The sequence below is a fragment of the Scatophagus argus genome, chromosome 10 (assembly GCF_020382885.2).
Source record: "Scatophagus argus isolate fScaArg1 chromosome 10, fScaArg1.pri, whole genome shotgun sequence".
Taxonomy (NCBI): Eukaryota; Metazoa; Chordata; class Actinopteri; family Scatophagidae; genus Scatophagus; species Scatophagus argus.
Window position 1 is genome coordinate 24,350,236 of NC_058502.1, and position 15,553 is coordinate 24,365,788.

Sequence of the window (15,553 nt, forward strand, 5' to 3'; positions counted from 1 at the left end):
GCAGCTTGTTACCAAAAGGAGCTAGGTTCGTTGCACACAAAGGTTCATCACTCTTCATAACATTTCTTCAAGAACAATATTCCACAACCGGGGTCCATTCAAACGTTAAATGACCCGGGCTACATTCTTCTCTTGCAATATTCATCAAATACATCTCACACATAAAGCTTAAGCCTTCTTTGGTCCTGGTAGGCGAAAACTGGATTACCGCTGTTTTTCAAGATATCCCTTTCCTGTACGTTCCTGAATTATGTCCCACAGGAAGTAGAATAGAAGATTCCACCCCAATACAACACAAAAATATACTGCGCACCATGAAAACCATGCTCACCATAAACAAATGAAATAACCATATTAATTTATATATTGGAAATATTATTCATGCCATTTAGGTAACTGATGACAGTTATACTCCCACCAAAATCTTCTGTGATTTTATTTTAATTTCTTTATTCCTAATGTGAAGCTAAATGAACTTGTGATGAACTTATTTATAACCTTTTATTTACTAACTTTAAGATTCAACTACTGCTTATAAGCTTATAATGACAGGATGAAAGTGTAAACTCAGGCCTTCAATCTGCTTCCAGTAGTGTAACAGTCTTCTGGATGCGTTTCTTTGCGTTTCTTTGTTCCTTGGTCTACTTCTGTCGATGCTGAAGATTCAAGAGATATTCTCTCTTCCATCGCAACCAGAAACTGTTGGCCAGGAACTAAACACGACGCCATCTTTTACGAAGATAAAGATCCTCTCTAACAAATCGTCCAGGAGGTGGAGCGATTACTGTAGACTTCATGGTCAAAATGTGATTAGGTGTCAGGGGCTTGGGGCAAGAAGCATCACAGAGGTAATCAGTGGTTAAAGGCCTGCTGTTGATCACAGCCATGACTTCATACAAAAATGTCCTAACAGAAGAACAGTCAAGTTGTTTGGATGACTGCTCCAGGATTGATGTTAAGACACTTCTGATGCACTGCAAAAACTCAAAATCTTGCCAAGTATATTTTTCTAATTTCTAGTCAAAACATCTCATCACACTTAATACAAGACAAAATCACCTAAAGAGTAAGATTTAAGTGAGATAAAGGCGCTTGTTTTTAGACAGTGCATCTTGAATATCTTGCTAAGTGAAACAGTCTTGAAAACATCTTGTTTTGAGTTATATCTCAGATGAAACAAGTTTTTTTAATATGTCATAAGGTTTTTAAGCTGCTGTTATTTGCAAAAGATGAATCGTCTTGTTTCAAGAAATAGACTTGACTTGAATTGAGACTACAAATTTGCTTTATTGAAAACATGCAGGGCTTGCAACTCACAGTACAGTGTGGCTATTACATTTCCAGCAAACCATGTCCATTAGATATGTAAAAAAAGACAGACATACTGTACCACATTATTAAACAAGTAATAAGTACAAATAAATGCTGTCATCAATTACAGTGTTTGTCAGTCCTTAAAAAAAATCAGCCCAACTGTACACTCAATACAGACTCAAGAATGATGTTTGATGATGTCTGTGAGATCATACTTCAATGGAATGTACTTGCTATTATTGAAGTTTACATAGTAGTATGGTGTATAATCAACAAGCTTTTCAGCATCCATGAAAATATTTGCTTGAGCTAGGTCGGGAACTTCTACCTCGTAAGCTAAATAATGATCATTCCACCCAACTGTAGAGAGTGGTTGGCATTCAAAACAATACACTGACGCATTTAAAATATAAATGTTTTTCACAAGGGCAAACTCTGGATTATCATTGATGACATTAGAAATAACCAAAGATTTTCCACATGTATACTTATTTCCATGTTGCATAATCCACTGTACCGAAACTATGTGTTCAACGTGCTCTATTCCTAAGAAGTCTTTGATCTTTCCTTCGACATAGTGAACATTTTTCACCTCAGATGCTGGGCCCATGTCAACTTCACTTGAACAAATTGGATGTTTCTCATGCACATTCTGACTACATTCATAAAGTTGGTTGTGTTTAACAAGAGACTTACAGATATTTTTAAAACTACTTTTCAAAGCCCACTGCTTAAAAAAGCAATGCTTTGACTCAAAACGCATACACATATGCCTCACTGTAGGCCCAAGTGCCTTAATCTGAGAGGGAAGATGCAGCAAGTAATGCTGTTTAGGTATAATATTTGCATCTGGAAACAGTTGTTTGAAATGTTTCAAATGTTGCTCTATTAAAAGCTTCAGCCTTGAAAGAGTTGAGAGAGCAATAATAGGTGAAAACAGAATTTTGACAATCTTTAACAACTTGAGTAGCATTTGTGTGTAATCATTTTCTCCAATTCTGTCAATGAGAAATGGCAGGATCTTTACCAAAACCAGCATTTGCCCAGCTGACTGTTTCAATTTATTGTCATTTGATGACAGTGTATTGACAGATATGGGGCAAGGCTTATCCCTTGCATCCACAGGAGAATAAGGGAAACAAATAATTGCACTGTTGAATGCGTCCAAGTCCATATGACCTGACAGCACAAGATGCTTTAAAACACATTTGATTTCATACGGGGCAACACCTTCAAGAATGACATGTCTTGTGGGGTTTGACTGATTATGTCAAAGTGAGGAGATTCTGTTAATTTGCTTCTCCTGTTTATGCCATATGTCATTTTTAGATTGTCTTTCAGAAAGTCAGTATTTGCCTTTTCAATGTCATTACATTGCCTTTTATGACTTGCCATTGTCCTTTTAACAAACAAATCTTCATTAAATTGCTCCTGCATGTCTTCAAAGTTGTCATAACCCCAAACCCCACTCCTATCTTAAATCCAGCCACTTCATGCTGAGCTAGAGTGTCTCCGCACACAGACATAAGTGCACCATAAATTGTCCTCTCACCTTTTGCAGTGACAACCTGGACACCATCACACAGCTCAGTTAAGTCACAGTTAATCCTCTCAAACATCTCATCAATACCACAATGGGAAAGATCTTTTGATTTTACCATGGCAAGCAGCAAGTCTTGATCTGTATTTAGGGTTGATGTTACCTAAGGTGTAATAAATTAATAACAATTTGTTTTTGTTTGCCCGAGATCCAAGAGGATTGCATAGCTCAATTTCATCTGTATATAAAATCAACTGCAATGCTGTGGGAAATTTCAAAAACAGTGGGTGCGATTTAAAAATGTCTCCATCAATGAAATCATGAAAAAATCCATCCTTGCATGTCTGTGGCCTCTCATCAATCATTGCAATAATTCTTGGATGTGATAGCAGCTGCTCCAAGCTTTTCACCAACGGTATATAATGAAAACAGTGGTCCTTAATGGTAAGAACTCTGGAGTCTCCATGTTTCACATAACATACTGTTTGTTTTGTGACAACAATCTCTGGTTCAACTGGTTCTAACAGTTCTTTGATGGTCTTATCCTGCAAATGGGTGGAAGCAATTTGACTGAAAGGGTCAACAAACTGGTCAAATATCCCCATTGCATCACTCTTTAGTTGATCCAGGTTCCCAGAATGTCTCTCAATCATGTCACTCATTTGCTGTTTGAGGTGCTCCAGTAATGCGGCCTGATATTGCTGGACTCCACTCACCATTTGGTTAACAGCTCTCTGGAGAGTAGAAAACAAACAAACAACAATACAATAAACAAAAAAATACTACAGTATAAAATTCATATAAAAATGCAGTCAACATGCAAACTCACAGACACTTTTTCAAGTAACCCTCATAGTCTGAACAGTGACTGTCATTCTACAGTTTAAGCTTATTTCTTTTAAGCTTGCAACTAAGAACGAAATACAATTAATTGGAAAATCAATGGCATAAATTACCTGTGTCAGTCGATGGGTTTCTCTGGCTTGAAGAAGAAATGCAGTTGCATGTTTAGAAAGGTCAACATTCATGTGACCATCTCCATCTTCTTCAAATCCACTCTGAAAGAGATTAACAACAAACATATCTATTAAAACAGGGGAAATATTGACATTTGTAGGTAGCACCACTAGACAATCTAACCTGGGTAAGCTAGTTAGCTAGATTTCTTCCAATAAAAAGGTACAAAATGGGCATATTTATTACTGATTGGTGTCTTTATTTCGAGTATATAAAAAACAACTAATAAAAACAACAATACTACAAAAGACAGTGACTTTGACAGCATTAGAAAAATAATCTGTACTTCATTTTACCCGTTCACTTGCTCTCTTCTTGCCAATAAATTAACATTACTAAATCTTAGCTTGTGTAACGACTTACCACTGGAGTTAAGATGCTTGAGCTCTCCGCTTCAGCCACAGGGCTTGCATTGGTTTGGTCGTTTGTGACTGTCCTTTCACCTGCTCCCGGTAAACCGTGGCAAGTCGGTCTTTCTACCTCCGCCGCTTCAACTTGGAGAAGATGCTGTGCGTGTGTACGCTTCACGTGATAGTAGAAGGAGTTATACACCCTGTACTCACTTGGACAGCCATCAATCCCGCACACCACGCGAAAGTCAGGGTTGCGACTGTGCATAGTATTAATGTGACTCAAAAGTTGTTTCAGAGTCAATGCCAAAAATATGTAGCATATAAAGCAACGCTAAATCATGTTGGAAGCAAAGATATCACAGGCAAGCACGGTAAACTGGTCACAGCACAGGTCGGACTCGGTAGAGGAAGACTGCCGTAAACGCTCGTTACTATGGTTACACGCGCCAGCGCGACGCTGAAGCTCATTACTATAGTTACACCCGCCAGCTCGCTGCTGCAAATGAGAATGCCATAAACGACCGTTATATTGGAGCGACTCACACAACTTGGATTTGACGGATTGATGTGTTTCATTGCAGGTAAATGAAAGCGCTGAATCCAGTGCTCATTTTTTGTAGTTCATGTCGCACACCCTTTCAGTGTTATCGACGTTTCAATTTACTTTCAGTGTTTATTGTGTATTTTGCAGCCAAAGGGAGACATTGAGGTGAGCTAGCGGAGCTAACTTTAGCGGAGCTAACTAGCCAGCTAAGTCAGCATGGAAGAATTGTATGATGTCGCAGTGTCGATTTTAAGGGGTAAAGTATGCCAATATTATTCTTCATCATATATGAACGTACGAATGCAGAGGTGTGTAAATGAAATTGAAGCTAAAAAAAGGAAGCTAATTGCTTCCTGGCCCTGCACTGTGGGCCTCAAAATCTTTCTTCCATTTGTCACATCACACTGTCACCTGTTGTGTGAAGTGTTATGTGTGGTTGGTGACTGTATTGCGCTTGGGGAGACCAAAAGTGAATATTCGCCTCCCGTTACTCGCGCCATTCTATAGTTATACTAGTAACTATATTACATACAACAGCAACCAATGAGGTATCTACATTTCTATACTAAGTTGGTTAACACTAGCTATCTTATTTGAATGAAGTGTTAACTTCTAATAGTCTCATGCAGTTTCATTTCTAGGGCACTGTTTCATCTTGCTATTTTTGTCTTCCAATGTGCTCATAGCTGCAAACATCACAGAGACAATCATGGGCACCCTGTCTCGTGAAGACTTGCGGGATCTTTTCCCAGGCCCAGAGAACTTTTTACGCAGAAAAGCGGTCTGGCGTGTCTGTCATGGTGCGTCTGAGGAGGTCAGTTTTTGGAATAGGCATTGTAGTCTACATGTGTGTTCAATTCAGTTTAGATTAATTGACAGGTGTTCAGTTAGTTGATGTAAGCAATTTCACCCACAAAATGGAACATTGCTTATTTATACATGTGCAGAGCTGTCAATGCTACATTGCATTTTGTGTTGTCACACAAAACAAAAAAAAAAGTTACTTTTTGCAGTAGTTCATTACCTTTTATTTTACAGGAGTCTGGCCAAGAACACTCACAATTATCGGGCAGTTCCTCCTTTAATGCGTCACCCATGCGACAGACTTCCACTCCAGTGAACGCAAGTCCTGCAAGGTACACAACCCCTGAAAAGGTTGTGAAGTTATCCTTTCCAGAATATGTATTGCACACCGACACAGAACTTGAGCAAGTCCGACAACAATACTTTGAGCTGTCGAAGAAAGGCCAGATGTCAAAGGAGCTCAGATGTCGCCTCATTCGAAACACCATGAGCAGTATGATTGCAATCCTGAGAGCAAAGGGGGATGGAGAATCGCACAGATACCCATCAAAGCCAGAAATTACAGCTATGGCAAAGAGAATAGTACTGTACTACCCCATGCTGCAGGACCAAGGCCTCCATACATGGGTAAGTTAAATGCTTCCAGTTGATGGCTGTGTTTCATGTTGGACATTTTTAGTCGTGATTTGAAAAATTGACTAAATGTCTTGTGCAGGTCACTGTGTATGCACAGCTATACAAAAGATTGCAAAATGTGAGATCTCCCCAAAAAAGAACTCCAGATGGGAGACATTCAAAGAGGTGAGTTGTAACTAATGATTATTTTCATCAAAGATTCATCTGTTAATAATTTTCAAGATAAATTGATCAGTTGTCTGGTCAGTATAAAGTCTAAGGTTGTTTGGTCCACAACTGAAAGATATTAATTTCACTGTCATAGAGAACTAAAAAAGCTAGAAAATATTCACATTTCAGAAGCTGAAATCATATTTGGATATTCATAAAAAGAAAGAAAAATTACTCAAAATGATCAGTCATGTCAATGTCTTGGGTGATCTGTGTCTCGTATTTCCTCACTTTCTGTTTGTAATGAGTGCTCTTATTTTAGTGTTTGACTGTGAAGTAATTGCTTTGGATGTGTGTGGGAGATATAGCTTTTTATTACATTTTGTTTGTATGAAAAGTGCTATACAAATATAGTCAGATGGATTGATTGATTTAGTAGATGACAACTAATTGATTAACTGACTAATCTTCGCAGCTCTACGAAGAGGCGCTGTCTTGAGCAGCCAACAGACACAGATGAAATCGATTTAAGTGACTCAACAATCATTCTAGATCGATCCACAGAGGGAAGTGTCAGCCCAGGCTCAGACAGTAACGAAAGTGAGTTAGAAGGTGAGTTTCAACTTTGCATTCACACATTTGCCCTTATGAGGTATTTTTATTTTAGATAGTTTCACTTTTATTCTTTAGCCAACATTGTAAACTATTAAATGCTTTTTGTTTCATGTTTGTATGTACTACAGAAGCTGAGAAATAAAGTTTTTTCTGAATGATGAAATTCAGACCAGTTTTTCAGAAAACCCTCAGGATTTGGGGAGCTGTCCACAAACAATGCTGAGGTTTCAGAGGGTGTGTTTTTAGGCGCCCTCAGGCGTTAATGGGTTAAAGTACATTATCCTATCAGAAATATGTCTGTGTTATGTGTTGAAGGACAAAGAAGATCCCAGAGCCTACCTAAAGAAGCACCCTCTGCCCTGTCTAGTCTTGATGGTGAGTTTGTCCAACTGCTTCATGACTGTGTATAGTGGGGGTGTGCGCAAACCTTTGTAGGGGTGTACTCGTATGCCTACATGCAGTTGTATGTGATTTCATGATCATATGAGTTTTGCAAATAGCAAATAGTTTTCATGCATTTAATATACAAAAGATGATTTGATTTTTTAAAATGGCATTTCTATGGTTAAAATTCCAAAAATGAATAGGTATTTGGTAGTTAGGGACAGGCTGATATTTGTTAAAAGATTTAATTCCATGAAAGTTTAATCCAATATTAATGTATGATTTTTATGGCAGACATTTTTTGTCATGCAACAACATGAGATGAACTTTTTTTATGTATTTTTGTGTCTTACAGCTAACATGTCTGCAGATGTTGACAGACCAGACACCTACAGTCCAGCAACCATGGCAAAGCACTACGAGACACTACAAACTTTGTATAAAAGAAAAAATCCAAACCACCAGGATGTCTCTCATCTCTTGGATTTAGAATTTGTGGCCAGAAGAGCATTCATTGATTCAAATACCATTCGCGAGGAGGACAGACACAAGAAGGTTCTTGAAGCATATCCTTGTTTCAAGGATGTTGGACATGTAAGTCATTATTGACTGTGGATGATTAAAACCATGGTATCACACACAGTCTTTAAAATGCCAATTTCCTCCTACATGATATATTAAAATGTCTGTATTGGTATATTTGATATTTCATAGGCGATGGAGGAGCTTCAACGCATTTTGGATAAGGATAATACCAACTTCATCGATGAACTGAAGGAAAGATGGCAAGACTTCTGCCAGAAGGTGCAGTTTTTTGGTCTTTGGAAGAAGGTGCTGAAACCCCCACTAGGAATGGACAAAGGTAGGGAATGCTGTTTTGGTGTTATTAGTGATTAGGGGGGACTTCAGGCATGTTAATTGTCAAGTACATGAGCTAGTGTTTTGTCATTCTTCTTTTTCATCTATGATGGCTATCCCATATTTGATGAATCTTTGTTTTTTTTAAGCATTGTGTCTGTTGTATACATTTTGATCAGATTTAACCTTGTGCACTCTGTCCAAGGGTTTAAGTAATGAATCTTTTCCTGCAGCTGAACAGGCTCTTGAGATCTTACGTGTGCTGCCATCACTGTTCCCCTCCACGTCTGCTCCTCCAAAGAGGCTACGAGATGCAAGTGAGGCTCTGGTCCATGTCCTTGAGGTGAGCTGTGTTGTTGGATCATTTTCACAGCAGTATTGGAAAAAAAATTACAACTGAAGGTGCTGCCTCTGACCACTCCCAATGTATTTCCTATTCACACACTGTATGTTCTAAGCCTTCAAAAACACCTAAAACATTTGTTTTAGAAAGAGGATTTTCACTGGGTAGATGTCTTGGCGATGTCACAGTATCTACAAAAATGGGTGTATTACATGGTAGCAGGTTTTATCACCCTAATGATAACCAAGCAAAACTAGCCTAGCCTTTGTTTTTAGTTCTTTTAGAAGGCTAGATGTATATAAACAGTAAATGAATTGGGGATAGTTCAAAGCAGCACTTTCAGATGGAGCTTTCTCAGTACTGTAACTTCAGAATTAACTAAAAAACTAATCAAAATTTTGCTATGTAAAGTTATGTTTGTAAACAACCCTCTACTCTAGGTTCCAAATGACCAAAATGCATTATCCTGACAGAAGGATGTCTGTATTACGTGTTACAGGAAAAAGAAGACCCCAATTTCTACTTGAAGAAACGCCCTCTCTCCTGCCCGGTCCTGATTGTCAGTCCGTCCAACTGCCTCCTAGTGGTAGGAGATGTGGCAATAACCACCTTTCCAAAAGACAAGCTTACCGAGAGTGCTTTATATCTTATGGCCTACTATTATACCCTACACCTGACTTATCCAAAGTGTGTAGCCACTCTGCTTTCAGTCATACAGACGGAGGTCCTCTTAGACAGAATCCATGAGAGGGATCTCACATCATCTTACAAGAAAAGCATGGCTGATTGGAAAGCTTTTATTGGCCAATAAAACCAGTGGTCACATATGGTGTAGGATAGCGCTTCTTCTTTCCCTCCAAGGGTACTACAATCCATACTCATTGCTATTGATTCTTGGTCAGTATTTGGCTAAGTTAGCCCAGTGTTAATTTGGGGTGCACAACAATATTGGCCAACATGCTGATATCGGCAAAAAGTCCAGTATGGTGCATCCGTAATGATAATGTTACAATGGTTAATGGTGTATTGAGGGACCCAGAACCTTTCATTTGAATGTTACAATATTAAGCATTTGTATAAAGAATGAATGTCACAGTTGAGACAGTTTTAGTGTCCCTAGTGTGTCTATATGCTTTGAGTGTTTGAGTTTTGTACGTGTATTGAGGGGAAGATTGGTCAGATGTCTGGACCTGCCCTTAACTCACTCACATATTTGGTATATTCTGCTATGTTTACATATTGCAGTTCCATAAATACGTTGAAATGAAGCTGTTTCCCTTTTATGCAGTCCTCTGGGACTTTTTGCTGTTTAAATGAAAAAAGGTGGTTAAGTACAAGACTAGTTTTCATTTGTTCTGTCTTATAAGAAGTAGTTAATGTCTTGAATCTAGTAGGTGAATGTCTTGATCTTTTGTAGAGTTTACAATAAGGTAAATACACTTGAGATGATGACGGGATGGTAAATTACAGCTTATTATGGCAAAAGGGCACTGCCTAATATGAGTCAGGAATGCTAACTTTAAGACATTTTGTCTCAAAATGCCAGTTTCTAATCTTATTTCAAGTAGGTGGTGGACTTAAATCTAGTACAGTGTCACAATTATAGAATTAAAATTTAGTTAAATACACTTGAAACAAACAGGATGATAGATGCTAGCTTTGAGGGGAAAATACTATTTTTGAGCATCACAAGCTTATTATGAGACACAAAATCATCACAATACTAGTAAAATATAGCTAAAAATGAGTTTTCCCAGCTAATTTCAAGATCACTCTTATCTCATGAGGCTTATATATAATGTCTTATTTCAAGAAATCTTACCAAGAGAATTTTCACTTGTTCCATTGGCAGATTTTTTTGCTTATTACAAGCAAAAAAATCTTGTATTAATTTTTTTTTGCTTATTTTTGGAGTGGCCTTTTTTCCTATGTATTATCAAATGTGACTGAATTAGACAGAAAACATGGTTTGAACTCTGTTTCTCTCAAATTCCAGCTTATTTCACAAGAAGGACTTTAAAACCTATTTTCAGTGAGGAAACATGAGTTTCACCATTTTGACTACGCTTTATTTGATTGCTGTGAAAAATCAAGTTTTTGACTTAGTATTAGTCAAATGTGACTGAATTAGACAGAAAACATGGTTTGGCCTTTTGTTCTCTGAATTTCCAATTGATCACATAACAAGTATTTTATGGCCTGATTTCAGTAGTTTAAGCATATTGAGTGCACTTTCCTCACAAGACTGCACAATCAAGGTTTTGGCTCAGCAATAGTCAGATGTGACTGAATTAGACAGAAAACACAGTTTTATGTCTGTTTCTCTCAATTTCCAGCTTATTTCACAAGACGCATTTTAAAAGTTGTTTTCAGCGAGGAAACACGAGTTTCCTCACTTTGAGTGCAGTTTTCTAACAGACCTGTGCACAATGAAGTGTTTGGCTTTGTTTCAGGCAAATGTGACTGGATTCGACAGAAAGTATGGTTTGACCTCAGTTTCTCTGTTTCTCTGAAAGTCCAGCTGATGAAAGAGAAAGTACTTTTTGGCCTGTGTTCAGTGAGTTAACTTGACTTTCAGCATTTTGAGTGCACTTTCCTCACAGAAGTGTGCACAGTCAAAGTTTTGGCTTAGATGTAGTCGAGTGTGACTGAATTAGACAGACAACATGGCTGGACCTCTGTTTCTCTCAAATTCCAGCTGATTTCACAAGAAGCACCATAAACCAGTTTTCAGTGAGGAAACATGAGTTTCACCTTGTTGAGCAGTGGACCTTTCCTGTTGTGCTCACTGCTCTAAGATATGAGCACACTCCATAGCCTGATGTACTGGCGTCCGAGAAATGGTGGAGCTCATAATGCTTGACAGTGAAGCCTTTGGGAGTATAACACCTTGAGATCGATATGTCTGCCAAGTGTTTTAAGTCCATTAGCCAGGATTCCCACAACGGTTTGAGGTCTGAGTCATCATCCCAATCAAGCTTGCCTCGACACATTTGCTGCAGGATCTGTTTTCCTATCAAGATGTACGGGGCCACAAAGCCAAGTGGGTCATACAGTGAGGCAACTGTGGACAAGACCCCTCTTCTGGTAAGCGGATTGTCTTTCACAGCAACTTTGAATTGGAATTGATCGGAAGCCACGCACCACTGAACCCCAAGGGCTCGCTCTACTTGAGGCCCTCCAAATGCAAGATTCAGGTCTTTGGTGCCTTCTGCACGTTCCTTTTCAGGGATTGTGTCCAGTACGTCCTTGCAGTTTGAGACAAACTTGTGAAGATGGAGTTTTCCCATATTGCAGAGGTCTCTTGCTTCCTTGACTAATTGGATTGCCTGGTCTTTTGTTTCTGTGCTCGTTAAAACCGTCGTCGACATAAAAGTTCCTCTGAATGAACCTGACAGTGTCATCACTGACCGAACCGCGTCCTGTGGCAGCGACGTGCTTAAGTCCAAAGTTGGCACAGCCTGGTGAGGATGCTGCGCCAAACAGATGAACTTTCATGCGGTAGATGGAAGGCTGTGCCTCCAGGTTGCCACCGTCCCACCAGAGAAATCTCAAATAGTCTTGGTCTTCTTTCTTTACATGAAACTGGTGGAACATGCGTTCAATGTCACACATAAGTGCCACCGGTCCTTTGCGGAAACGGCACAGTACTCCCACCAATGTATTGGTCAAGTCAGGACCAGTCAAAAGATGGTCGTTCAGAGAAGTCTGTTGAAACTTTGCAGCACAATCAAAAACAACACGTATCTTACCCGGCTTCTGTGGATGGTACACCCCATGGTGTGGGATGTACCAAACTGGGGTTTTGCACAGGTCTTGCTCCATGATCTTTTCTGCATCGCCACTCTCAATTGTTTCATTCATGAAAGTTGTGTAATCCTTGTAGTACTGCTGATTCCTTTTCAGTTTTCTTTCCAGATACCTCAGACGATGCATGGCACAGGACTTATTGTCAGGTAAGTTAGCTCTTTCTAGCTTGAATGGTAGTGGCATTTCATAATGCCCATCAGTCTTTAATCTGATGCCATCCGTCATCTTGGCCAGAAATCTAAGATCTTCTTGAGATATTTGCCCATCCTCTGTGGTTCTTTCAATAAAGTCAGATTCAAGAATGTTCATGATCTCTGAAGGTGACACAACTTCTTTGATTTGCGTTCTGTGGACAAAATGAACTTCGCATGCGAGATCCGACAAGGGTCGACATGAGGGTCACCATAGCCAATCGCACTCCAACCTAAATCGGTCTTTATTGCAAAGGGTTGGTGTTCTCTTCCTGACACTACCTGTCTTGGAACAAGAGCCTGTGGACAATTATATCCAATAAGCAGGCCAATATCACAACTTTGCAGGGGAGCAATTTCATCCGATAGGTGTTCAAGGTGAGGTCAAGCTTTTGCAGTTTTCGGTGTAGGGATATGATCTCGGTTTCCTGGGATGAAGTCTCTGGAGTATGTTGCTGGTAGGGGAATTGTTTTGTTTGAGTAGAACCCCCTCACTTGTAGACCCGTTAGTTTTTGACATGATATTCTAGTGTCCTTTGAAGCCATTGTTGACAGCTTTAGATGGACTGGCTCACTCTTAGCATGAAGGGCTTCAGCAGTTTCTTTAAGAATGAATGTCGTATCACTTTGTGTGTCGAGAAGTGCATATACAAGAACCTCGTGATCTGGTTCATGAGCTGTTGACACCCACACTGGTATCACTGTAGAGGTATAAGTGCCCCTGCGCTTTGCATAATTCTGTTTGACGTTGCTCTGCTTGATGCACTGTCTGCTTTATCCTGGTTGCTGTCTTCTCTCTCTACCATTACGGTGCCACCTCTTGATGAGGGCCGTGCATCACTGCTACGATTTTCATGAAGACACGTGGGGTGCCTTTTGTTACATTTTTCACAGGTCTTTCTCTTTTCACATTCCTTTGAGCGATGCCCTGGTTTCAAGCAACCAAAGCACAATCTATTTTCTTGTATAAACTTATGTCGTTCAGAAACCTCTCTTTCCATGAATTTACGACAATTGTCTAAACCGTGGTTGGCCTTTTCACAGAGGATACAGCTGGCTAGGACAGCTTTCTCATCCGAATTGGTGGCTAATGCCTTTCTCCCAGGGCTTCTGTTTCTCTGGACTCTGGTCTTCTCACCGTCACTTGGTTTTAGAGCATGTAAAGAAGTCACAGGGTTGCATGCAATCTTGGCTTCACGTGTTAGAAATGCTACAAATTGGCTGAAAGTTGGGAATGTTTGGCTTTCCTCCTCCACTTGCATTACCTTTCTATTCCATCTTGGAAGTTTGATGAGCAACTTCTGATTTTCATTGCAGTCATTGAGCACATCAAACCCTTTGATCTGTGACATGGCTGCTTCACAGCTTCGCAGAAAGTCCACAAATTCTTGTAGCTCCAGGCTATTCTTGGGATTTAGTTTAGGCCATGTAGCTAGCCGGTCTCTGAAAGCCTTGGCAATAAGGAATGGATTTCCGTATCTTTCTTCTAAGATGGTCCATGCAGAAAGGTAGGCTGCCTCTGTACCTAGCATAAAGAAGCTCTCAACTGCTTTCTTAGCAGGCCCACCAATGTACTTTCGCAAATAGTAGATCTTCTCTTCGCCTGGTATGTTCTTCCTATCAATGAGAGTTTGAAATGAGATTTTCCAGTCATTATACCGAAGAGGATCACCAAGGAATACTACTGGCTCAGGTACAGGGGGTCGATTTGCCGCTACTGATTCTGCAAGCGCTCTTATTAGAGCAGTGGTCTCGTCTTCTCGCTTGACATTGCAGTTTGTGGAGTGGGTTACAGCTTGTGGAGTGTCTGAGTGATGCTGGGTTGTAGCATTCTGGGTTGTAGCTTCTTTCTTTGCTCTCACAGAACCACAGCCGTGCAGTAGCTCACTTATCTCTTCATCTGAGCATATACTCTGTGCATACACTTCCTGCCGTGCCTTGGCAGCCTTTAGTTTCTTGACTGTCTCCAATCGTTCTATCTCTCTGCGCTTGGCTTCTAACATCTGCCTTCTCTTCTCATTTTCAACTTCTCGTTCTGCTTGAAGTCTCTTATCTTCAGCTTCAAGCCTTTGCAATTCTTTAAAATGCTGCTCTTGCTCGTGAAAGACTTCTAGCGTGGCTTCATTAGCAGCAGCTTCGGCTGCTGCATCTTGTCTCTTCAGTGATGACAGGCTTGAGGATCTTGAACTAATTACTGAACCAACGTGGGAGCGATGCACAGATCTTGAGCGACTAGAGATGATGCTCTGTGTATCAGGCCTTAGCTTTAGAGACCTTGCACTTTTGAAATCTTCTTGCTCATTGCTAGCTAGACAGCCATTTGCAGCTTCAACGATTTCCTTGGTTACTTCTTCACAAGTGTCTATTCTACGACGCATGTCTTGGTGTGGTGTTTGAACACGACGTATGTCTTCATAAATCTGCTCTAACTCAGTTGAGGCTTTTCTTATCTTAGCTGCATGTTCCTGTAGCATAGCTTTCGAATTACAGGTCTTAGAAGATTGTTTGGCATCTTTAACGAGTACCTTCCACTTTTCATAGTTCGAATTGAACCTGCGTTCCAGTCTTTTTATTTGCTCTTCCTGCAGTTCTTGGCCCTTCTCTGTCAACTTACGGACTCTTCGGCCTTGCGGCCCTTCTTGTGAGCAGTTGAGACTGGATGCCGCAATTTTGATCACACATGAATGCTCTGACTCATCTAATATTACATCTTGTTCCTTGCCAGCATCTTCTTTGGTGGGTGTCTGTACGATCTGTTTTACACTTTCTCTGTCATTCTCAACTAGACTACCTGACTCAGACATTTTAATGGACCGTCTCTTTCTTAATGAATTCAAATTACCTTTAAGTTAGAGAAAAGGAAGTAAGTTATTCCCGTTTTATGTCTAACTTTCTGCTTAAATGCAACAGGACTGCAATATTTATCAAAAGTAACCTTGTTAACTTAAAGTTAGGTTGTCAAAAGATTGGAATTAAAACAAAAAAAAAAAAATT

The 15,553-nt window shown here is 39.8% G+C and overlaps 2 protein-coding genes across 5 annotated transcripts; one reads left to right on the plus strand and one right to left on the minus strand.

Moving 5' to 3' along the window:
* Positions 1-1,267: 1,267 nt before the first annotated feature.
* LOC124066390 lies at positions 1,268-4,928 on the minus strand. Its single transcript, XM_046402744.1, has 3 exons — positions 4,235-4,928; positions 3,811-3,912; positions 1,268-3,588 (listed from the first exon to the last, which is right to left on the minus strand). The coding sequence occupies exons 1-3, from the start codon at positions 4,487-4,489 to the stop codon at positions 2,938-2,940; spliced, it is 1,008 nt and encodes a 335-aa protein (XP_046258700.1). The 5' UTR covers positions 4,490-4,928; the 3' UTR covers positions 1,268-2,937.
* Positions 4,929-5,602: 674 nt separating this feature from the next.
* LOC124066387 lies at positions 5,603-9,587 on the plus strand. Of its 4 annotated transcripts, none has more exons than XM_046402737.1 (8): positions 5,603-6,199; positions 6,288-6,373; positions 6,834-6,970; positions 7,289-7,348; positions 7,713-7,951; positions 8,072-8,219; positions 8,449-8,558; positions 9,058-9,587. In XM_046402737.1, exons 1-8 carry the CDS (start codon positions 5,708-5,710, stop codon positions 9,367-9,369), a joined length of 1,584 nt encoding a protein of 527 aa, XP_046258693.1. In that variant the 5' UTR covers positions 5,603-5,707; the 3' UTR covers positions 9,370-9,587. The 4 variants fall into 4 exon arrangements, with proteins under 4 accessions (XP_046258693.1, XP_046258695.1, XP_046258694.1 ...); XM_046402739.1 differs by having other exon boundaries at positions 8,072-8,161; positions 9,058-9,231; XM_046402738.1 differs by having other exon boundaries at positions 8,705-9,194.
* The last annotated feature ends 5,966 nt before the right edge of the window (positions 9,588-15,553 follow it).

Coding starts and splice junctions, on each gene's coding strand:
- LOC124066390 (XM_046402744.1), bottom strand. CDS start 4,489: ATGCACAGTCGCAACCCTGACTTTCGCGTGGTGTGCGGGATTGATGGC. Junction 3,913..4,234: donor CAAGCATCTTAACTCCAGTG/GTAAGTCGTTAC, acceptor AATCTCTTTCAG/AGTGGATTTGAAGAAGATGG. Junction 3,589..3,810: donor AAACCCATCGACTGACACAG/GTAATTTATGCC, acceptor TCTACTCTCCAG/AGAGCTGTTAACCAAATGGT.
- LOC124066387 (XM_046402737.1), top strand. CDS start 5,708: ATGTGCAGAGCTGTCAATGCTACATTGCATTTTGTGTTGTCACACAAA. Junction 6,200..6,287: donor ACCAAGGCCTCCATACATGG/GTAAGTTAAATG, acceptor TGTCTTGTGCAG/GTCACTGTGTATGCACAGCT. Junction 6,374..6,833: donor GATGGGAGACATTCAAAGAG/GTGAGTTGTAAC, acceptor TAATCTTCGCAG/CTCTACGAAGAGGCGCTGTC.